The sequence below is a fragment of the Mauremys mutica genome, chromosome 2 (genome assembly GCF_020497125.1).
Source record: "Mauremys mutica isolate MM-2020 ecotype Southern chromosome 2, ASM2049712v1, whole genome shotgun sequence".
Taxonomy (NCBI): domain Eukaryota; kingdom Metazoa; phylum Chordata; order Testudines; family Geoemydidae; genus Mauremys; species Mauremys mutica.
In genome coordinates this window covers 291,212,165-291,235,825 of record NC_059073.1, presented here as the reverse complement: position 1 = coordinate 291,235,825, position 23,661 = coordinate 291,212,165, and the positions used below count along the sequence as shown (strand labels likewise).

Sequence of the window (23,661 nt, the reverse complement as noted above, 5' to 3'; positions counted from 1 at the left end):
CACAGGTCGCTGTCCTTCACCCCCACAGAGGGCTGCATTTCAGCCACGGTGCCCGTAGTTTGTAGAACGCGAGGCTAGATTTCAAAACAGATGCCGTGCAAGTTGTGCAATACAGTTATTACTACACACACTTTTTGGAACAGCCTTTTGCTCTCAGCAGCCCCCAAACGAGACAGTAGCTCTCTGCCTTTTGTAACCCTGGCCCTTCTAGCAGCACAGACAGCACGTAGGTGAGGCGGGCCGAGTCCTAGCCCCCTTCTCCTGCATGCTGGGTTTGTTTTCTCCAGATGTCAAGCTCTGAGGGGCAGGTTGCACATCTCATCTATGCGCTATAAAGCGCCATGTACGTTTACAACCCGGTACTGTATAAAATGTTTATTAAACTCACCCCAACTCAGAACACAAGCAGTAACAGAGCAGCAAACTCAGGCTCCGCCATAAGTTGATATGATCTTAAAATCCTTATAGGATGGTTGCACACGTGCCCCCTATTCGAGGGTGAGGGGAAAGATACTGCTAGACATCCATGCAAAACTCCCCAAGGCCAGCCGGTACAGATTCCTGTGACCAAGTGGGACTGTTCTTAATGTTTCCTCTGAATACTGTGTGGGTGCCTCAGTTTCCCCTATGCATTTCTTATGTCTCCAGTGTGCATAAATGGCCAACACTCTGTCTCCTAGCAACAAATGGCCAGAGCCCTCCCCCCACCCCCAAGGGGATAGCTAAAGGTGAACAAAGAGATCAGGTGACCTCCTGGCCCAGGAAAGAGACAAAGGCTGGAAAGGAGGGGCTGGAGGGGGTTTCAGTTGAGAGCTGGCTGGGGACGAGGAGTGAGTGCAGACGGGGTTGTCTGACTCACTGCCCCCCAGAATGGACCCGGCGGAGGGGTCCGGTTCGCCGTACCTACAAGCTCTGTTTTGGACCGTGTTCCTGTCATCGAATAAACCTCTGTGTTACTGGCTGGCTGAGAGTCACGGCTGACTGCGAAGTGGGGGTGCAGGACCCTGTGGCTTCCCCACCTTGGTGGACTCGCTGTGAGAGGCGCACGGAGGGGCATATGCTGAATGCTCTGAGAGACCCAGGAGGTGAAGCCATGTGAGCTTCTTGCCCTGCAGACAGTCTGCTCCGAGGGAGAGGAGGCTCCCCAAAGTCCTGCCTGGCTTTGTGGGGAACAGTTCCAGAGCATCGCCCGGGGTCTCTGTGACAATTCCACTGCAGGGTACATCAGAAACCAGGCCGGAGACCAGCCGACTATCCAAAGCGGAGAGCAGAGACCATAATCCAGGGGAGTCGGAGAGGCTTCGTGCCATCACCTTGGTGACCATCTCCCAGTGAATGCCAGGAAACAAGGAGAGAGAGAGAGAGATGGTGGGCGAGGTAACCTCTTTTATTGGACCAACTTCTGTGGGTGAGAAATACACAAGCTTTTGAGCTACACAGAGCTCTTCTTCAAGTCCAGGAAAGAGGGTGTCACAGCTAAATACAAGACCGAATAGATAGCTCAGCATAAGTAGTTGGCACATATATTGTAGGGGACCACTCAGTGTGAATGGACCTTAGAATAGGTTCAATCTTGTATTTTGCTGTGACACAGAGTAAGCTTGAAAGCATCTCCCTCTCACCAACAGAAGTTGGTCCAACAAAAGAGATTCTCTCACCCACCTGATCTCTCCTGAGGTTTTTAATACCTTTCGGGTTCTTCTGCTTTGTCCACTAGTTCCTGAGCCTTCAGGTCACTCTGCAGCCACGAGGGCTGGAAACTTTTCCCAGAAGCTGAGATTGCTGCATAATCCCAGGACTCCAGGAGCTGGTGCTTTACAAAATGCAAGCTGACAGGGTAGCCAGTTCCAGCAATCAGAGCCCATTCTGAGGGACCAGAAGCCCTTCCCCCATCACTGCCGTATCAGACAAGCTGCCTGTAAGGTCACATAGGTCACTCTTGGGGGAGGGGAGGAAAGACCCACGCTATTCTCTCCCATGCAAACAAAGGGACTGAACAGTCAGGATAGGCCAGGGGTGCAGGAGAAGGAATCGGTCCCTCTCCCAGCAACCTTGGGGCTACCTGCAGGGACTGAACCCAGAACCACTGACTGCACGAGCGGAAGGGCCAGATGTGCTGGCTCAGAGGCAGCGGCAGATTCAAATCACTTCTGCGTGGTCCACTGACTAGAGGGACAAGGACCCACACTGGGTTAACACGGGTTACTCTGGGAGCCTGTAAAGCCAGGGTCACAGTGCAATGCCCACGGTCTGGCATACTGCCCGCGAGGCTCTGCAGTGCCGCTCAAGGCTGCTCCCCCCGGCTCAGTGCGGAGAGGCAGCCCCAGCCCAGCCAGCGGGCTGCTCCAACTCACGCCAGCTGGCTGTGAGCCCGAGGGACCATGTGCCAGCTAGAGAGCGCCAGAGCTCTCTATGCACCAGCCACTCCCCCTCCCCACCCGCACTACACAGGCCCTGGGGGAATCCCCAAGCTCCCTTCATGCCATCGGAGCGGCACAGGCAGGGCAGAGCTTGGGTTAACCAGCTGCAATGGTACATTCAGCCCCATGCGCTAAACCAGGGCCTGGAACCTCCCACCCAATGCCAGAATCCAGAGACAGACATGCACATTCAGGGAAGCCAATAACCAACAGCCAGCAGCACACGCACCAGCCCCTTTGCAGTCCAGCCTCTCCCCCAAGAGCCATTCCCCTGGGACAGACGGACAGCTGAAACCAGGGGGCCAGAGAGACCCTCCCTCCATTTCTTCTGCACTCCCTTGCTGCTGCACCTTTCTAGCACCCATCACCCTGGTATCTAGGCACTTCCCAGAATCTTCTGCCCTTCTCCTTTCCCTGCTAGTAGAGCTCTGTGCCCCACCGCAGGGGGTGTATGTGTGTGTAGGTCTCCCCTCCTCCTCTGAGTGGCAGGGTGCCTTGAAAGCCATCTGATGCCGGATCAGCCCGATTTCCTCTGGACGCTCCACAGTGAAGCCTCTTCCCCTGAGAACACTTTGCCTATCGCTCCATCGCTCTTTCTGTCTCAACTCACCATAGTTCTACAGAAGAGATAGGCCGATAAGGCAGAGTCACTGCAGGCAGAGGTAGCTGCTTCTCTGCTGACAGTTGCAGCTCTGGGGTTAGGAGACCTGCGGGGGCTTTCACGGCCAGTCTGGGAGGGTGGAGTTCGCAGCAGGCAGACAGACGGGCTGGGCCCTAGCTCCCCATCTAAATCCTGGTGTCACGGAAGCCAGGAAGCAGGTCTTTAGTCACGGTCTCCTGCCCACTGAGCACACCAGGAGCAAGATGCGCTTTTGTTAAGCTTTGGTAGCAACCAAGGTTCCCAACGCCTCCCATCGCAGGTAACCTTTGCCAGGAAAGTAAACGGAGATTCCATGCTCCAATTCCTTCCCACCACGGATGGTCTTAAAGGAAGGGAAGAAGCAGAGGAGAAGTCGCACCCTTATGGAAAAGCCCTCTAAGCTTTAGAGACTCATCTCCCCTCTGCAGACTTTCTGGATCAGCCACTAGAACGTGACAGACTCTTAACCCTCCTACATCGTTCCGCAGGGTGGCGAAAGTCCCTGGAGCAAGGATTTCACTCTGTTTCAGCTGACGGCTTTTCAGAGTGCTCCTTGTGAAGGTCTACAGGGCATTCCCAGGAAGGCGAAGAGGGGATCAGATACACCCTTTAGATATTCTTCACATGCCTGGCCTATCCTTCTTGTCCCAGCACCTCTTCCCTACACCCGCTGCTCGCCACAGGAAGAGACACCAGGCCAGCCTCATGGACCTCTGCCTAGCCTAGCTCCAAGTGACATGGCTCCTCTCCCTGGGGGAGCCTAGCAGGACCCGCAGGTGTAAGAGTCGCTGTCCTCAAAAGGGCCTGAGCCTGCCAGCGGCACAGCACTCTCAAAGGGAGTGCCCAGCACCTGGCTGGATCAGGCCCAAAGAGTGGACCAGTAAAAGCTCTCCCCCACGTGACACATGCAAGCCTCCCTCCTGCTACAAGCGATCGACCGATCCATCTGCCCAGCACTGCAGAGACAGCAAGTGGAAGCTCTATTTGCTAGCTTGTTTTTCACACCCCAGACACAGAGCTTGTTTCCTGTAACGACAAACACCTGCAAGCGCAAGCTCAGAGGCAGACGCCCACCTAGCCTGCACCCACAACCCCCCCGATGCAACCCAGAGGGCTCCCACCTGCACGCCGTCCAAGCTGGTGCCGCAGCTACCTGAAAGCCAGTGTGCAGGTGTTACCTGGCAGGCCATGGCCGGAGATCCCATCTGACAGCTGGGCAGCTCCATCATCGGCCAAGGGCTAAGCCAAATCCAGAGGCAGCCGCCTGAGCTGGGAGCCCATGCAGGCGACGGGGCGAGAGCAGAGCCGCTGGCGGCGCGGGCGGCCCCAGCGAAGGTCGGCGATGCTCCGGGAAGGGGCGGGGGGGAGGGAGAACGTGAGCGCAGAGAGCAGCAAAACAAGAAAGTGACTTTAAAAAACCGCGTTGTGTAAAGCAACAGCCAGGAAATGCCAAGTCACTAGAAACATCAGCGACACTTCCTCCCGCAGCGCCGCAGCGGCCGGGGGACAGGCTGGGTCTCCGAGAGGCACTTGCTTCTAACAGCACCAGCCCAAGGCCCTGGCCGCACCGAGACGGGGACACCGGTGGGTCTCAGAGCAGCATCAGCTTGTTCCTTCCCAGCTACCTCTCTAAGGCTACTGGGGCAGGTCCATCCCGGGGTCAGCTCCGCCAACCTTGACGGAGCGACTCCAGGGACGGGCGGCCCGTCACGTCGGGTTTATGGAGTCCACACAAGGTCCCCCAGAGGGCGTCCGGAGCATCACCACCCCACACCTCCCAATCAACAGCCCAGGCTCCTGCCCTGCAGCGCCCCCTACTGTTCCAGTCCTGCTGTGCGAACCTCAAGCCGGAGCCCCAGGAACTCTTGCTGTTCCCAGGCCTGGGCTCTCCCATGCCGCCAGTTCTACCCACGAACCTCATCCCTGAGCTGCAGCCCCTTCTACTAGTCCACGGAGGAGGCTCGGCCACCTCCGCTGATTAACCTCAATCCTCAGCCACCGCGCCTTCCCTTCCTATGCCCTCCTCTGGCACAGTGCTGTCCCAAAGGAACCAGAAACAGGCCCCTAGGGCCTCCTCGCCCAGCTCGCAGGCTGCCCAGCCACGGGAACGCCTTCTGGACAAGCCTGCGCCGGGGGACTAAGGGCAGACTCGCCAGCGTGCGATACACGCAGGGGGCAAGGCGAGAACCAGGCCCAAAACGTAGCGACGTGTCAGAGAAGGGTTCACAGCCAGTCGACACTTGGCAAGTGCATCAAACTACTCCTTGCGCACTAAAATTCAGCAGGGAGACTGCAGGAGCGAAAGATGCCAGGTTCACCGGGGATAGAATTGCCTACTGGATTCTACAGCAGGGTTAGAAAGGATGCCCTAGAAAGGTTAACGTTTTCTATAGGACTTTTCTACCTTCTTCCAGCAGGTTACACCAACCGCAGGGCTCCTATCTACAGAGCCAGACGTAACTCTCACACGTGCACACTGCACCACAAAGTTCGGCCTCTGAATCTCAGTGAGCACAAAGGAACTCATGTGGGCGCAACTCACACACCAGGGGAGTACGGTAAGAAAAAAGGGGTAAGTACAAACAGTTCACTACGCACCCACTTACTGCTTTGTCAGGGGCTGGAGGAGGTGGACATAGGTCCACTGGAGGGACCTTGGAGTTTGGCAGTGCCCAGATTAAGGTGGTCTGATCTTTCCCATACCTTCTGTTTCTCTTCTGCCCACCTCCACCCTCCATTTGGATTTTATCATCTTCTAGAGACGCTGAATTCCACCTTTAAGGAGCACACGACCTGGCCAGTTCTTGAGCTCAGAACTGGCGTTCTGCAGAGACATTAAGCCCGTGTCTAGTTAACTGGAACAGCTGCCTGGGGGTTGTGGTGAATCCTCCAGCTCTGGCAATTTTTATGTCAAGACCGGCTGTTTTTCTGAAAGCTCGGCTCTGGTTCAGACAGGAATTAATTCAGGGAAGTTCTACATCCGGTGCTTCGGGTGATCACAGGTGTCCCTTTTGCCTTTATAATCTATGAATCTCTGCACTAGAGATGAGCCCAACCCTTTTGCCAACCGTTCCCAAAGTTCAGGGGTCTTCAGGGTTCCGATCTCAGGCCCTTCTCAGTCCAGGGGAAGGCTCCCAAGCTGCCCCAACTGCTTCCCTGTTTGTGGCAGCCCTGGCCCCTGCATCTCTCCACGCATGGTCAGAACACCCCTGAATAACCAGCTGGCAGGAGAAATGGAAACAAGCGAGCGACAAGCCGACTGCCCCAAGCCAACAATGGGAGGAAGAATTTGCAGAGGGCCCTGAAAGCTTCCCTCTCTACAGTGAGGGTTTTGCAAGAAGAGGATATTGGGCAAGAAGAGGTGGTTAGATCGACCTGCCCTGGGAGTGCCTGCCCAGGTCACCGCTTACCAGCAGGCGGCTCACACCCTGCAGTCTGGCAAAGGAGCGGGGAAGATTATCCTCCAGCCAGCTCCCACCTGCTCCCTGGGTAACAGCCCCAGTGCAGCCGGAAAAGCCATAATGAGAGGTGGGATGCTAGAAGGGGAAGTGGCTTCTAGGACTCTGAAAGGCCTTAGAATGAGCGTGCTGGACCTATTTAGAATGTACCTTGCAGTGATCAGGCAATAGGATATAGCAGGGGTCGGTAACCTTTCAGAAGTGCTGTGCCGAGTCTTCATTTATTCACTCTGATTTAAGGTTTCGTGTGCCAGTTATACACGTTTTTTGAAGGTCTCTTTCTATCAGTCTATAATATATAACTAAACTATTGCTGTATGTAAAGTAAATAAGGTTTTAAAAATGTTTAAGAAGCTTCATTTAAAATTAAATTAAAATGCAGAGCCCCCCCCGGACCGGTGCCGGGACCTGGGCAGTGTGAGTGCCACTGAAAATCAGCTTGTGTGCTGCCTTCGGCACGCGTGCCATAGGTTGCCTATCCCTGGGATATAGCATGCAAGTCAACAGGAAGGAAGGGTGATGAGGGCCTCCCAGGACTGGCACTCAGAGCAACAACTGGGGGCTTACCCGGCACTATCTTATCATACAGGATTTGCCATACCGGATTTGGACCAATCAAGTAGCCTCCTGCAGTGACCAACACCTGATGTGAATAAACCCCACAATGCACCCAGCCAGCTGCGCAATGCTGCCCCAAGCCTGCCTGACCCCTGTGAAAATCGCTTGATGCCCTGAAGCATGAAAATTGATTATACAGAAGAGCCAGTGGCTAAGCCAATTTTAAAGACATCACGCTTCACTGGAACACGCTTACAGTCAGAAGAGGAATCAAATACAAATGTCTCCTTTGGGGCCAGCGAAGGAGTGTTTGCCAGCTCTAGACAGCAATACATTTTTATGCCTGTTAGGCATAAAAGGAGAGGGAGCTGGGTTCTAATCCACCTCGCGCACGGAGTGGAGTGTTAATTAAGTTCCAGTCACAGATTTCTTCTTGCTGGGTGTTGTGCTTGCCAGAAGGAGCCCAGCTTGACTTTCAGATCCCAGTCAGAGTCTGCAACCGGAATACACCAATCGCGTTTTACTTTTAAATCGACAGTGCTTGTTACAGAGTCATAAAACGCCATGAGCCATTTGTGCAACGTAAAGGCACTTGAATGCCATCACATATAAAAGCAGATAGTTAAATTATTGTCTTGAGACCCTTGGAAAACAACGTTTCTATGATTCTGTGTGACGGATGCGGTTTCATTTAAGCATGAAGCAGGTCTTAATCACCCTCAGTCTACAGATGGAGAAACTGAGGCAGAGGTTAGACTTGGCCAAGGTCGCATGGTGAGTAAGTGCGAGAATCAGGATGACAGCCAGTCCCACTTGCTCTAGCCACTAGGTCTCAATCCCTCCTGAAGCTCAAGCAGCAAGCTCTTTGGGGCAGGGCTTTTGTACAGAGCAGGGGCCTGACCCAGGGCTGCCCCAATATAAATGTTAAAGAAGATCATCCATTGAAGGAAATACAACTGGAAGGGACTCGCTCTCTCAGGGTGTCCTCACAGCAGAGCTAGCGCAGCTGATGGGCACCCGGGCCAGCCTAGCCTGGGCACGAACAGCCCCACCACGGAGCCCTCCATGCGTTATCGTGTCCTCACTGGTGCCGGGCTCTGTCTCTCTCGCTGGGATTGCCGGGGCACAGCCCATGGTTCTTTATGCTGCACTAAGCTGAGCCGCTCACCCAGTGATTTGTGGGTGACCTCATCTGTCCTTCTGGGCACACCGGGGGAAGGCTTTGGAGGACTACCAGCCCCCCACCCCCAGAGATTTCGCCTGCGTCCCCACTGCAAAGCAGCACCTGTGCTCCAGGGCCAGGCCAGCTAGCCCAGGCTGAAAGCAGCAGATTCGCAGGGGCGGTTTGTGTGCGAACACGAGGAGGGCTGGGGGTGGGGGGGTAACAGCCTGGCCTCACTGCAGTGAGGACAGACCCTCAAGGCGGTGCTGGGGGGCTGACTGCGCAGACGGTGGATACGCAAGGCCTTAGCCCTGACGTGCAACTGTCTGCATGAGGACGCAGGAGGATTCTTAAACAGCCAAGGGATCAGAGCCTGACTTCCCAAGAGTGACTAACAGCCGGCAAGCAGCTGCCGAGGCTGATTCCCCAACAAACCGCACCAGGATTCCCATGGCCGGGACCAATCATGAGCCGACAGGTGCGGCAGTGAAGGGGGGGGGGGTTCCTGGAAAGGGAAGGAGAGTGGCAAAGAAGCGATCCACCTGTATTCAAAGTCAATCATCGTGACAAGGCAGGATATGACAGGCTGAGTCATCCGCTTCTCAGCCGCAGCGCAGACTGCTCCCAGCTCCGACAGAACCTCGGTGCTTGGCTCCCATTCAGCTGAGCCTTTCGCCTGCTGCCTGGCTCAGTGGTTCATGTTTTGGCGGAGTTGGTTTGTATTCAGGTGCTTAACCCGTCCCCCCCAGCCCATTCAGCCTGCGAGGCAGCTGCGATTCTAGACGGAGCCAGACATGGGTGGGGGAAGCCCATAGCAGGGGAGTGATCGACTGCCTGAGATAGTCAACGTGGTCATGGAAGGACTTTTAACATTTCAGTCTGATTTACAGGAAAACAGAAAAGGGAATCCATGGGATGCAGTGTGACCTAGTGGACAGAGCACGGGGGCACAGGATACCTGAGTTTCTGGCTTGACCTCTCCCCCCTCTTAGGTGACCCTGGGCAAGTCACTTCCCTGCCCCCATGCCTCAGTTTCCCCATCTGTAAAATGGAGGTAATGATACCGACCTTGGAAAGCTCTTTTAGATCTCTGGCTAGAAAGCAACAGGTAAGAGCTAGGTATTAGTTATTATAGTGCGGGAGGGGGAGGAAATCAAACCAGGCCAGGTGGCTTGCAGCACAATGGGTCTGTCTAACGTTAGTGGTCCTTGAGCTAACTACCGCTCTGGACATAACACAAACATCTGTGCTTCACCCTAATGCCGTCCTGGGTACTCAGCTGGAGTGAGAACAGGACCATGCTCTAGTCTAGACAAACCCCAGGAGAAGGGGCAGCAGGAGAACCAGGTTCAAATCCCATCATGGGTCACAAGTGAAACAACTTTGCTGTTAGCGTCACTAGCTGAAGAATGGCTCTGTACTTCTCAGAACACAGACAAACCCACTTGATTGGCTTCAATAGTTCCAGAATTTCAATGCAGGTGTTGGCCTTGAGGGAGCTATGGGAACTGGTGCCAGATGAGGCCCTGGCCCTCCATCTTTTGACTAAGCCGCCAGGCCAGGCCAGGCCGAAGATCTGGAGTACGTTTCAAGTTCTACATTAAGCCCACGTTTCTTAGAGGTTCTTTCCTTGTGCAGGATAAATGAGGGGTGCCGCTGACCAGGCGTGTGTTCATTCGGAGCATCGAAGCAGATACTATTGCTCTCTTAGCATTAGGATCAGGGCCACGGTGGCCGACAGTATCTATATCTGGAGTGCAGCATCTTTCAGGAAGACCCCCTTTACTAAAACAAATGCCCCCTGCAGGACACAATCTTCCAAAGCACAGAAACCCCATGTCTCCCCTTTACAGCTCAGCCCAGCTCAGGGCCTGATTGGCACCTTGCCTGCCACGGGGCCAGACCTGATTCGCACAAAGCTATTTAAAAAGATCTACTCTTGTTCAAACACGAGTTACCAGCCTCCAGGCGGGAATCCCTGGGTGAGATTCTCTGGCCTGCATCATCCAGGAGATCAGGCTCACTAGATGATCGTACGGGTCCCTTATGTCCTTGAAATTGAAGAACATGGATCCATTACCACCCATCTCTTCGATACATTCAGATCCAGATGGAGTTTCAACCCTAGGACCTGCATTCTCCATAACACCCCCTCTCCCCCCAGCTGCCCTGACCCAGTGGCTGCCATTGGCCAACCCCTGTTTTAGCGCCTCCCCAGCATCAGGTGCACTCCCTGTATATAAAATTCAGCACAAACAGTGACCGGTCAGACTCGGGCAATGGCTGAATTAACCCTGAAATCCCCAGAGGGGTTTGTGTCTCAGTCTCCTTCTCCCTCACGTTAAGAGAGGCAGAAAGAAGACCCGCTACAAGGGAGAGGCTACAAAAACACCTGCTCTTAGTCCGAGTGGGTTTGTTAAGGACACTGACCGCAGGGTGAGCGGCAGTCTCTGATACAGCCAAAGGATAGTGGCTAACAGCCGCTGTGGACTTCTTTTTAGTTCCCCCTCTCACAACAAGGGGCCACGCAACGCAGACGGGGAAGGAAACAGGGCTGGGAGAGCCAACCCAGCTGTTGGTGGCACCGACTTCATCAACAGGCTCAAACAGCCTAGTGGCCGCTCTAGGCTGGATGTTCTGGTGGGACCCGGAAGAGGGCATTGCTGCATCCGTGTCTGGCCTTCTCCAGTGTAGACGGGACGGGGCAAGCCGTAAGCTCAGCTAGCGCACCCTAACCGCTGCTTCTGGTGGTCGAGGGCAAGGCTGGAGTAACAGCTGCCAGCGGCGTAGCACCGGGGAGGACAGACGGACGGACAGCAGGCAGGCCCTTCGTGCGGTTTTAAGCCCAACAGGCCTGTTTTTAAAACTTTGTTCCCCAGCTGGTATTGAGACAAAACCGGAGGTGCTTTTAATCCCAGCCGTGGGACGCCGTTTTGCGACGCGCACTGCTTCAGCGTGGCCTCGCCTGCCCAGTGCGTACAAGGTCATGCCGGTGGGGGCAGAGTGGCACGCACTGCATGGCATGACCTCGCAGGCGAGGTGCCTCCGGAGGTACAGAACGGCCAGGACTCCAGGAAGCCGCGAGTGGCCACCTAAACACATTCACTTCACTCTGATTTTATCCCCTAGTGTCTTTGGGAGGGGCAGGGCATGGGAGCCCCAAAGGTCGAGTCAGCACTACCCTGGCACACAGACACTCAGCTGAGAGTTCGGGACAACTCCAGCGGCTCTAGCCATCCCCGTCCCTCCAGAGTCGTAACGGAGCCACCGAGCCTCACCCCGCCCAGAACATGGGACAGGGGAAAAGCTATTGTGCAAAGCGACGTGGACAGAACAGCTCTAGGGCTGCAGTCAGGAGGCCCCCAGTTCTAATCCTAGCTCCACCACTGACCTAGAGCAAGTCACACTGCCTTGCTGTGCCTCAGTTTCCCCACCCACAAAGTGGGACCCCCACCACGTATTTGCCTACCGGGGAGGCTGGGAGGTTTAATGAGATAGTGTCTCTACATGTTTAAAGAAAGCCATTGTAAAGTGCTATAAAAATGCTAAGCATGACCCTGATGTCAAGACAAAAGTGTTGGGGGTGAGAGGGAGGAAGAGTGCTGGGTCGGGACATTCCCCCCACCTTGCATAAAAGTCTCAGGGAAGGATCAACCCTGGGGCACCCTGCCTGCTGGCAAAATTTTGATTTTCTTCCACAATCTTTGATGTAGTGCTCATGAGATCTCAAAGGTCAGTATCACCCCCATTTTACAGATAGGGAAACTGAGGCACCAGAGTCACATGATTAACCCAAGGCCACCTGGCAGGTCGGTGCTCTATCCACTAGGCCACACCGCCTCACATCCATTTTTAAATTTCCCTCTTTCACACACAAAATTTAGAGGTGGGGTCTGATTGGAAATAGGACCATGCCCAGGTCCCCTTGACCCTTTCATGGCAACAGTGCCCACGCCTGGCCCGGCCAGCATGACAAGGAGAGGCAGCCCTCAAGCCGGCATCCGACATGCAGCTTCCGCAGGAACCTGAACAAAGCTGCTTGTGGGGGGTGAACCCTAACCCTGGGGGCTCCGTGTCTGTTTCCCAGAGACTTTCAACCCCCCCGGGGTGCTCCCAGGGCTGACGCACAGCGGGTTCGGGTCTTACCGTATGCTCCCCGCCGCAGCGCTGAGAAACCATGGTGCAGCTGGGACCCGGCTCCACAGCTCTCGCCCGCCGAGGCTCCTCCTCGGAGAGGTGGGGGCGTGCTCCACAGCACACAGCAAGCAACACCCAGAAACGACATGTCCAGACACCGACACTCACACAGCTGGACCGGGCCCCGGCTCACACCCGGGCCTGGCTGGCAGAGCCTGTTCGGCAGCTCTGAGGCGTTCCTACGTTAGCCGCTTGCACGCTGAAGGAAGAGGTTGGACTCAGGAGCCCAGGAGATTCCGGAGAAGAGGGAGCCCCGGCTGGCCAAAGGGCCCCACAGAACAGCCGCATCCGTATCCAGCCGCAGTCACGGCCCGGCCTGCAGAGTGGGTTCTAGGCCGGCTGGACAGGGCATCTCCCGGGTCATTGTCAAATGGCACCTGGACACAAGCTGAAACTAGGTGCAGGTGCAAACTTAGGAGCAAACTTAGGAGGCGACAACCCTATCTCTAATCCCCCCAGCGCGTGGGGTGAATTCAGAGGGTGGAGATGCAAGGCTGTCGTACTCTTCCGCCGGACCGCTACTCCCCACGTGTCCGCGGGCCTCGGCACCCCTCAGATGCTGCGCCGGCGTGTGCTCCGTGCCCTCCCCGAGCCCTGGGCAAACCCTACGACTTGGGACTGGCCAGAGGAGCTGCACCGCAGTGTGTTATTTATATAGCACTAGCACCCACAGGCGCAACGGAGCCCCCGTCTCAGCCCGGGCGCGTACAGCCACTGCCTTTCAGAGCAGGTCTACGCTGCACACTGAGCCCAGGTTTGTGGCCCGCATGGCCAATCACCCCACATGACCTTGCTTCCCCCCACTCCACCCTTGCAAGAGATTCCGTATCTTCGTTCTCCCCTCCAGGCACCTGGGAAGCAGCAAGGATGCAAGAGCCTTTCCCAAAAAGGGAAACAAAAAAATCAATTTCCTCTCCAGCCCAAAGAACCAGACGCACATGGACAAATCTAGCAGACAAGACAAACGGCAGAGCTGTGCTGGGGAGGAGCACCTGAGCTCTCAACATCTTGACAGTGACCAACAAAGGAACCCACACTTCGAACGTCCCCTTTTCAGCTGCTCGCGATCCTCAGAGCGCTACACTGCCAAGAGGCTCTCCTGGCAATCCCACACACTGGTCATGCTGCCCTGCGAGCGGCAGCTAGGCCTGGATGGCCTGCAACTAACGAGGATTTGGCCACACTTATATTAAGGTTCCAATTAGAGTTTACAAACAGGTTAATGAACAAATTAATTGATGTCTGTAATAGGCATCTACATAAGACCGGCCACACTCGGTCAGCCCAAAGGTCCATCTGGCCCAGTACCCAGTCTACCGACAGTGACCAATGCCAGGTGCCCCAGAGGGAATGAACAGAACAGGACCTCATCAAGTGAGCCATCCCCTGTCGCCCATTCCCAGCTTCTGGCAAACAGAGGCTGGGACACCCTCCCTGCCCAGCCTGGCTAATAGCCATTGATGGACCTAACCTCCATGAACTTATCTAGTTCTTCTACCATCAGTAGCATGTAGTCTAGATGGTCATAAGCAGCTTAGTGAACTGTCGGACTAATTGTATATTAACCTCTCAATCAATCATTCATTAGCCCTTTATAAACTTATAATGGACCCTTACAATAAAGCCCGACCAACAACTCAGTGGGTAAATCCGCCTCCTCTCCAAAGGACTCGTGTAGTTCAAATTCCAGAGCACAGAGCTCATGGGTGCAGGCAGACCTCTCAAATAGGACGTATGTTGAAGGATTGTCACATTTCAGTCCCAGAGATCCCCGTAAGTTTGCTGAGCCTTCACTTTCAGGGTTGAAAGGGATCTACATCCAAAACAAAAACGACTCATGAAACCGAGGCCATGGGAAGTTATTTACATTAAAGCAACGAACACCGCCAGAATTTTCCATTTCCTTCATTAATAGTTTTTGGGCCTCTTTATTTCGGGTCTTTGACACACTTTGCGTCCCAAGATTCAAGCCTCCGCCAGCTGGGAGTCTATACACCGCTGCCCTCTACTGGATGGAATTGCAACTTTTCCACTGCGCGTCATGAGCCCTATAATGGTAACAGATTCTCCTTAGCTCAAGCAATAGAGATCTGTGCCTCTGGAGCAGGATTCTCAAAACTTCAAGCAGCAAGGCTGAAGTGGCCCAATTTTGTTCCAATACAGCTGGCGGGTTTGTGGAGAAAGGGGATGGGGTTGGGGATTAAGGGAGAAGAAAACGATTGGACAGGTGCCGTTAGAGATACTCCAGACCTGTGATTCCTCCCTGTGCCTTAAGTGATCACTCAGGGGCCCATTGTCCCTTCTCAGAGCAAACCGGTGCAAAGGGATCTGGGCCCAAGGAGAAACTCTCCCAGGGGAGAACGAAAACCTGCCAACAAGGGAAGAAAAACCACCAAATCAATGCACGCCAGCCGTCTCCGCGGTCACACGGCTTCCGCCTGCCTCGTCAATATTGACATTACGGCTTCGGTGCCTTGCATTTCCCAGCACCTGGTGGCACCAGATGGCTAGAAAGGCCAAGTGTTTGTCACCCCGGGTAGCAACTTGACAGGTTGTCAGGGTGAACGGCACGTTTACAGCCTCACCAGCAACCTGGACGCCATCAGTGCGGCCGCCTGGGAGCTGCAGGGGAGCTCAGCTTTGGAACAGCCTCACCTGGACAGGCCAGCCGAGCATTCAGGCAGAGTCAGAGGGTTACAGCAGCCATAGGCAGCTCTAGCCATTTCGCCGCCCCAAGCACGTCTGCGGGAGGGGTCCACCGGAGCCGCCTGCTACCCTCCCGGCGACCGGCAGAGCGTCCCCCGCGGCATGCCGCCCCAAGCACGCGGTTGGAGTGCTGGGGCCAGGAGCAGCCCCTGACGGCAGCAGTGGAGAGCACGACAAGGATGAGATGCGTTGCTTGGGGAACCCTCTGCCCCCTTGCAGTCAGGGATCCCCCAGTTAGGGGTCCCACACCAGCAGAAGTGACAGCAGCAGGGAACGGTGCACCACACAGATTCTCCAGGGAACCTTGGGGACCCCCAGCTTTACACAGAGTGCTGCTTTGCATTTCCAACACAGTATCCCCCCTGCCTTTCTAGCAACCACTGCGTAACCCGCATGCGCCTCACGCGGCTCTGTCACCCACTGGTTTCAGAATCTGCTACCCAACCTAAGTCACCGGACCTGGCCCTTTGGCACCAGCAGCAGCAGAGCTCCTGTTTTTAGATCCAGCGTTCAGGGTTCAATCCCGGCAGATGACCTGGTACAACGGCCCAGGCCCATAGCCAGGGAATTGCTTTGCTACAGACTTCCCGTGTGACCTTGGGCATGTCACCTAGTCCGTCTTAGTTCTCCTCAGCTGTACAATGGGGATAACAGCACTGCCCTGGCAGGGTAAAGCCAATCAATACTACGGCACTCAGATGGGATAGCTATGGGAACCAGACAGGTACCTAAGACAAATGTCCTCTGAACCTAGATCACGGAGCGCTATCCAGAATGAGGATGACAGGAGATGGATTTCAGTTCTGGAGGACGTAAATCTCTCCCATGGGGTGTCAAGCCTCATTTCCAAGAGATACAGCATCGCCAACTCTCACGGGTCTCATGATACTTGGTGTTCTTCTAAGAGCTCCAACCCCTGAAATCAAGTGGTAACATGAGACCCGCAGCTTTCACTAAAACTTTTGGAAAGCCCTCACTGCTGGAGAAAACTAAAAAGCATAAAGTGAGTTAAAGGTGCTGAATCCAGAAGGCAAAAGAATAAAGAATCCAAAGTGTATTCAAGAGATCGTGGGTTGGTTTTTTTAATCCAGTCCCATGCTTCGGGGTGGGAGGGGAGCCTGACTCATGGGCTAGCGAGTTCTAGGCGCTGGCAATGCTGCCAAAGACACAGATACTTAAACATTTTCACATCGGCTGTCAGCAGCTAAACAAGGAGAGTAAGGCCGTTAGCAGAGAAGCCATTTCTGCAACTCGCCCGATGCAGGCCTTGTAGGTTTGTTTTTAAGATTGGGGGGGGAGGTCTTTCATTCCCCCCTCAGAAGACCGGGCAAGTTAAAGAATCCCAACGGCTGAGACTAGCCCAGCCCTGAGCCAGCGTGGACAGCAGAGGGGATGCAATTACCTACTTGGTAGGAGGCAAAAGCGCTTGCAGCTCCAGGCATGGTTACATATGCAGCTGAACGTGGAGTAAATGATGCCAGTTTGGCTTGCAGAGGATGGGCACATTGGAGGGAGAGTCAGCAAGGAACAAAAAGGCCTGGATTAGCCACCCATCCTGTTAGCTGCCCAACAGCGCTCTGCTGGGTGCAGTAGGGCACACCGGAGATGCAGACGTGGACATCTAGTGACCCCCTTTGCCACCTGGTAGAGCCTGCCCTGCTTCTGAATGCCAGCGGAGTCAGCCTGCCTCGCCGATCTAGGCACAGCACATTCCCAGCGGAAAGCGGGATCTCCCTGCCGAGGCTCCCAGGTCACAGACCTTTGCAAAGATTCTCTTGTCCTAGACTTGGCTGGGTGGGAAGCTGGGTGAACCCGAGGCCCACGGCAGCGAGGGGTTAGCAGCAGAGAGGACTGCGGATATGGGTCAGGGGCCATCAGAACTGCTTGCGTACACCTTGCGCTTCGCACGCAAAGCCCGGGTCATGTGTATGGTGTCCTACTTTAAAGTGATGACAGAGCAAGCATCCGTCCCCAGGCTTAACCACAGAGGGCTCAGGTTTGTGCCTTGTTCATGCAAAATGAAATGGTTTAAAAATGCAGAACGTGCCTCTAGGCCAGTGTTTCTCAGCCTTTAGGATACCAGGGACTGGTTTGCTGCCCTCCTAACCTGTGCCAGGGAGATCTCATTGAGAAACACTGCTCTGGGCCCCACCTCACAGGTCACCAGGAAGCAGAGCAACTGGCACTGTAGAGAAAGATACTGAGCCAGGGGACTGCCGGTGTCAGAATTATTGGCCGCAGGGTGGAAGAGAGTCTACAGCATCTCGCCTGGTGCTGACATGCTAGCGTGCTATGGATCAGCTTGCATAATACCCAGGACTGATGGAATCAGTCACATCCGCGTAGCCGCTCTCCACTAAGCTGGGCAGGAGGGAGCCCTTCCATGCGTTCCCTTCAGGGGGCGCCTGGTATTTGTCCCGACTATTCTCCCCACGCCCGAACACACAGGCTCACCAACGGGACATCCAGAGGGATTCAAAGAATACTGGAGACTCGCCCAGCTGACGTGCTCCTGCCTAACACTAAGATAAAAAGGTCACAGGGGCGTCAGCTGCGCATCAGCTCGGTTCATCCTCCGTATCGTGCGCGGCACGCGGCCGAGAGAGAGATCGTGCAGGGGACCCAGTCCGAGAGGCGACCAGGCAAGAGCGACAATAGAATCTCAGCTGTGATACGAAACAAGGCTGAGAGATCGGGAAAGCCATTCTACAGGCAGTAGCAGAGAGCCAAGTCCCTGCTGCCTTAGAGCCGCATGGATGTCATACACCCCTGTTTCCATCTACAGCCCCCTGGTGGGCTGGTGGGGCCCACCCCCCGAGGTGCAGGGCAGCAGACCAAGCGTAGGGCACCGGCAGAGGTAAGGTTCTGGGAAGGGACAGGAGTGGCTAGTGCTGGATTAGCAGAGCGGAGGGGTGGGAGCGGCTGAAGAGGAGAGGTGTTTATCATTAAACCCTGCAACAAATAGGGAACAGCGGGGTTGGCCGAGGATGTTGGACACACGGTTGTGCCTCTCTGTGCGGAGAAGCACACCCAGCCCATACAGACTGGCTGGAATGGCTCCCCACATCCTGCAAGACACGGTCCCTGGATTGATACGGGGCCTCCATGGTCCTTCCCTCTCCCAGCCAGCCGCAAGGAGCGGCAGAGGCCGTGCGTCTGGGCGAGCAGAAAGGTGTTTGGGACACGGGATCTCAGTTACTGACTCGCTTGGGGAGGAAGCGACAGGACGTAAGCATAAGCCCAGGTTCGCTCTAGACTGGAAGATTCACGATGGCAGCACCGTAGGCCGCGCCAGCCCCCAACCTAATCTGATGAAATACTGCTGAGAATTACAAGCCACCGCAAACAGCGTCAGGATGAGAACACCCCGCCCGCACCCCCATCTGAACATTTCTGGTCACCCTCAGACGCAGGGGATTGGACAGGCTCCTGCTGATCAGCTCCATCTCCCACTGCACTTTACACCTTTCGGCACAGCCGACCCGCCTCGTTTCCTGTCAACACAGCCACAAGCAAGAGAGACACCGATCTAGCGGCCCACACCCCTTGCCGTTTCATACTGAAACTGGCTTTACGGGGAGCGGGGAGAGGAATGTGAGGACATGCCAGTTTCTGTCCCAAACAGCAGCAACATTTTGCCTCAATGCAGCCCCCCCAGTTATCACAGCGTTTTACAGAGAACAGCGGCTGCAGGAGCTTGCAATACACCACGAGCAGGCGGCTGTTCTGGCCCCCTGGCGCCAGCGAGTTTATTTGAGGTTCTCACGGCCCCACCTATTTAATTTTTAATTATTTTTTTTTGCTGGAGTCGGCTCGTGCCACAGGGCGCTCGGAGTTAACCGATGTGGCGGCACCTTCAGAACGAGAGAGAAAAGGGACAGAATCCAAGAGGTTCCTTTAAGCTTCCGGGATCTGTCAAAGCTCAAGGTGAATCTCAAAATGAGCCCAACAGAGGCAAGCAGGAGGTCAAAAAGCCGCCTTTCCTCCAACACACGAGTGCATGACGCAAGTCTTAAAGCCCCTTCGCCAGGGCAATGATGTGCTCTCACCCTCCCTTCTATCCGCAAAAACCCAAAGCGCACGCAGCAGCCTTATCAATTTTACCAGCTAATTCCCCCGCACTAAATCCTCTAAACCGCAGGGCAGGCGGAGAGACAAAACGCGCACAGATCGAGGGAGTCATCTCTGGCCCTCTTGTGCAATCCAGCCCCATCCCATCGCTGCCCCGTCTACAACCTCCCCACTGCCCGAGAGGGTCACTGAGGTGAGGTTGAAGCAGCTCCAGACCCACTTCGGTTGGACAAGAAGTTCCTAGCTCCCCCTGCACACTCCTGGTTTAGCACACTCTTGGCTGAAGGATTTTGGGTGAACAGAGGGCCCCGATTCAGAACGTGCAGGGCCCCCGCCCTCTGAGAACAAGGTCCCTCTTAGAATGAGCCCTGAGGCACCCACAGTCATTAGTCATTTTGGTTTCCTCAGATTACATTCTTATCGCTGGCTCACAACTTCCTCCTAGCGAGGGACCAAGGTAAAGCATCCCTGCCGATAGCGTAAGATCCCGCCGCAGCCTTCGAGACACGGGCCGGCTGTGGTCCGCTCCCTGCGGCGGGATCCCGTGCGAGTGGGCTGCACCCGAAGCGGTGCAGTGGGGCTGTCCTCTTCCCTCCCCAGGACTCGCCTGTGGGGTGGGTCCCTGCAGGGTTCCAACTCGCCACCCCTCCTACTTCACGCGCATGGAGATCCACTGCGGGTAGGGGGAAGCAGCAAGAGACACGGTCATCCACATGCAGATGACTCAGAACCTCAGCCTTCCTCCTGCTCCAGTCCAGACCCAGCAGTTACTGTGCATGGCCAGTGTCTGAAACAGACCAAAGCTGTGGCTTCAGCTCTCAGCTGAAGTTCTGCAGATAGGAAGGGTAAACACTCAAGGGAACAGGCCAGGTTAGGAGAGGTTTACGCCTGAGCTTTGCTGGGCTTCTCAGTCCACAGGAGATCCATGGCTGCTCATGGAGTCCTGAGTTCACCAGATCTTACTCCGGTTACTTCAAATGCAGCTGATCTACGAAGCCCCAAGCAGCCTAATACCCCAGTGCCCTGGGGGGGATCACCTCTGTCCTGCCATCCCGGGGGTGGCAAGGTGCAGGGCTGCTCTGGCAGGCAGCACCTGGGACCGAGCTGTGTGAAAGGCGGCTCATTTCCTGAAAGCGGCAGGTGCTTTTAATCTGAGTGTGCAATTGCTAGATGACCCGTTCAGATAAGAGCGCTGGCTCCCTGCCTCTCTTCCCATTGCCTTAAACAAACGGGGAAACTGAGGGGGATAAAGCAAACTGCACTGGAGGGTGGAGACCGGGAAGGTTCAACTAAACAATCCCAGCAGCAATGGTGCATACGGCAAGGCAGACAGACGCTGCACCCTGGAGAGCGGCTCTAGCCTGAGACGGGGCATTTGGGAAGCCCGCTACCAGAGTCCATGGCAAGAGAGACTGCTACTCTCTCAGGCCTCCATTGGGCCCTCAGCTTGTGATAAGATGGCCAGGAATAAGCTGAGACCTGGACCCACCCTTTTGTCTTTGCACCAGATAAGCCAGCAGAGTAGCCTTATGGTGGGCCCGGGACTTTGACTGAGGAATGTCGTTTCATGATTGAGCCTTGGGGGGCACTACCCGCTAATCAATACATATGAATATGGATATGATGTATATATCTGTAGTGTATATGGGGGCTGGAACACAGGCCCCAGGAATTGTGGGATAGCAGCAGTGGCCTGTCAGAGCATGGCCGCTTTAGCTACATCCTCACTGCAGAGCAGACAGGCTGGGACATGCTACAGCAGGACACGGGCTTGTACCCAGACCCCGAGATAAGCCAGCACCGCCTCGTTCAGGGGTGGCACAGGCACATACCAGAGGGCCGCGTGTGTGAACAGTAGGGGGGTTTGGGCTTGCACATCAGAGGCCATGCACACACTGTAGGGTAGACATACTGTGAGAGGCAGGACATGCTGAGCGTACACAGCTCACTCCTGGACACTCAGCCACTTATGTAGGCGACAAACTACGGGCTTCTCTCCTGCTGGCAAACCAGGGAATCGAACCCTGGTCTCCCAAGTACCAGGCGAGCCCACTCACCACTGCACCATCCTTCCTCTCCCTAGAGTTTAACTCTAGGTTCGGATGTTAAATATGCTCTGTAAGGGTCTCCACTAGCTACGCCGCGTTCGACACTGCGCGCTTGGCTGTGCCAAGGAAATGAAAACCAAAGGGGATTTGCTAGCGAATGGGAATCCCAATGAATGTTGATCTACACCCAGGCAGCCGCACCGGGTACTCATGCAAAAACAAAAGCCGCGGCAGCGTGTCTCCGAACCCCGGTCAACTGAAAAATAGCAGCGGAGATGCTCAGGCTTGGACTCAGACCGGGGAGGAGGGAGGGTCTCCAAGCCCAGGCTCCACCCCAAGCAGGAAAGTCTCCACTGCTATTGTCAGCACGAGCCTGAGCCCGTTGACCTGACCTCCAAGATTTGCTGCTGTGGGGTTTTGTCCTTTCGCGGGGCAGACGTAGCCACTGATTGCAGTGGGGACAGCTTGGCTGGGGCTGCGCAGACGTGACCCGAGTCAGAACGCGTGTCAGGGCACCCCCTCCCCCCATTCCCGGCTAGCTCACAGCCTCACCCCACTCACATTTTCCTGCCTCAACTTGATTTGAGCTGAAGCAGCCTGTCCCCACCCAGCACAGGCCAGTAACACAGCCCACGTTTTCCACCTGGCTGGGCGGGGGGGGAGGGGCGAGGCTGACTTATCACTGCCTCTCAGCCTCTCTCACCCTGAGTAGGAAAGTTGCGATTTATCAAAGTGACAGGCTCAGCGGAGCCAGGCGCTCGCTGTTTCTCTGAGTCACCAACTGCTTGCAGGGCAGTTTCCTTGTCAATTTCAGACCACGCAAACATCTCTGGCCTCCCCAGCTTTCCATGCACCGGGACCCCAGGCTTTGCAGATGCTCCAGCGCTGAGATCTGAACGCCACAAGGGGCCATTAGATCATCGACGCTACCCTGTTGTGTAACACAAGCCAGGGACTCTCGTCCAGTGACTCCTGTAGCGAATCCAGTGACTTGTGTGGGACTGCAGCATCTTCCAAAACACCTCCAGTCTCGATCTGAAGACCTCGAGAGGGGGTACATCCACCTTCTCCCTTGGCAGCGTGTTCTAATGGTTAAAGCAACCTCACCTAAAAGAGCGGAGCCTGTTAGGCCCTTTGCCATTAGATTAATGAGACCGGTGGTACCCAGCCGTTTCTCCCCAGAAAGGTATTTAGTGTAACAAGTAACCCTCTCAATCTTTTCAATAAGTTAAAGGCTCCCCGTGCAAGGCAATTTCTCCAACCCCTGAATCATTTCTGTGGCTCGCGGGATTCGATCTTGGAAATTGGAGACTAGAAGAGACCTCAGGTTATTGGCCTTGTCTACACAAACCTGCACTGATTTGATCAACCCGGGTTCGTTAAACCTCTACAAACCCAGGTGTGGGCGCTCCGGTTGGTCTGGAGTTCCTCTTGGTTCCTGTGTCCCACTCAGCTGAAGTTAAACCAAAATAAAAATCAGTTTAAGCCACAAAAAAAAAAAAAAGTGCCCCAAAGCACCTGAAAGTTACACTGGCTCAACTTTGCGTGTAAATAAGCACAGTGGTTTTAAATCCACACCCCCTAAGCCTGACCTCCTGCACGACCCAGGCAATCGAATCCCACCTCACTGGTCCCCCAGCAAACCAGCACAGGGCTATTCCCCATAAGGCTTTCACTCAGTCTCATTTTAACTGATCCATTGCTTCCAGAACCTCACTGGGGAGAGCATCCCACCAGAGTTTGCCATTAGGATATTTTTACAGACTAAATTTATCTTTCCCTGCTCATTTCTCTTTATCCCTTAATCCTCCTTCACCTGATCCACCCTGAACAGTCCTTCACTAAAGTCCATACATTCTTGTCTTAGTTATTATCTAATGGCCAAGTCAGACATATCCAGCCCTCTATTTTCTCCCCGTTTTGATACTGATCAGCCCCCAGATCAATCGGTTTCTCGTCTCTTTCTGGCCCCATGTCCAGAAGTGGGCACTGAATTCTAGGACACGATATTCCCAGAGAGGTAGCGTCAGAGCCATGGCAGAGAAGGATGTAAGATCACCTCCCACGCAGCACGGTGCAGACAGAGCTTTACGGTCTCACTGGCACAATGAACCTGGTGCGAGTTCAGATCAGACCTCGGGAACTGGGCAGGCTTCCTTGTGAATAGGTTTCTTATAGCTGTTAGCCTACATTGATTCAAGCAAAATACAGCAGCTATTTGGAAGCCCCCTATGGCGTTGGCAAGTGTGCGGCATGTGCGACAGACACTGATCCTCTCCACTGCCGCGGCCAGATCTGCACCTGTCAGATCCAGAAGGGGCTGAGAGCTGCAGATGGCTTTCCACTTCAGACAGTCAGCAGATACCCACACCTGGTCCCTTCTCATTAAAAAAAAGAGTGA

At 54.9% G+C, this 23,661-nt stretch overlaps 1 protein-coding gene across 3 annotated transcripts in view; it reads right to left on the bottom strand.

The window, feature by feature from the left end:
- NBEAL2 (neurobeachin like 2) overlaps nt 1–23,661 on the bottom strand; it is a 172,918-nt gene that overhangs the window by 112,849 nt on the left and 36,408 nt on the right. Inside the window, exon 1 of one of the 3 annotated variants that reach the window (XM_045003707.1) lies at nt 4,239–4,301. The exons of the other annotated variants lie outside the window; for them this stretch is intronic. Coding sequence (XP_044859642.1) covers nt 4,239–4,289 — 51 coding nt within the window. The 5' untranslated portion in view covers nt 4,290–4,301. Of the gene's footprint in view, nt 1–4,238; nt 4,302–23,661 lie in introns of those variants that run through there. 3 annotated transcript variants of the gene reach the window in all.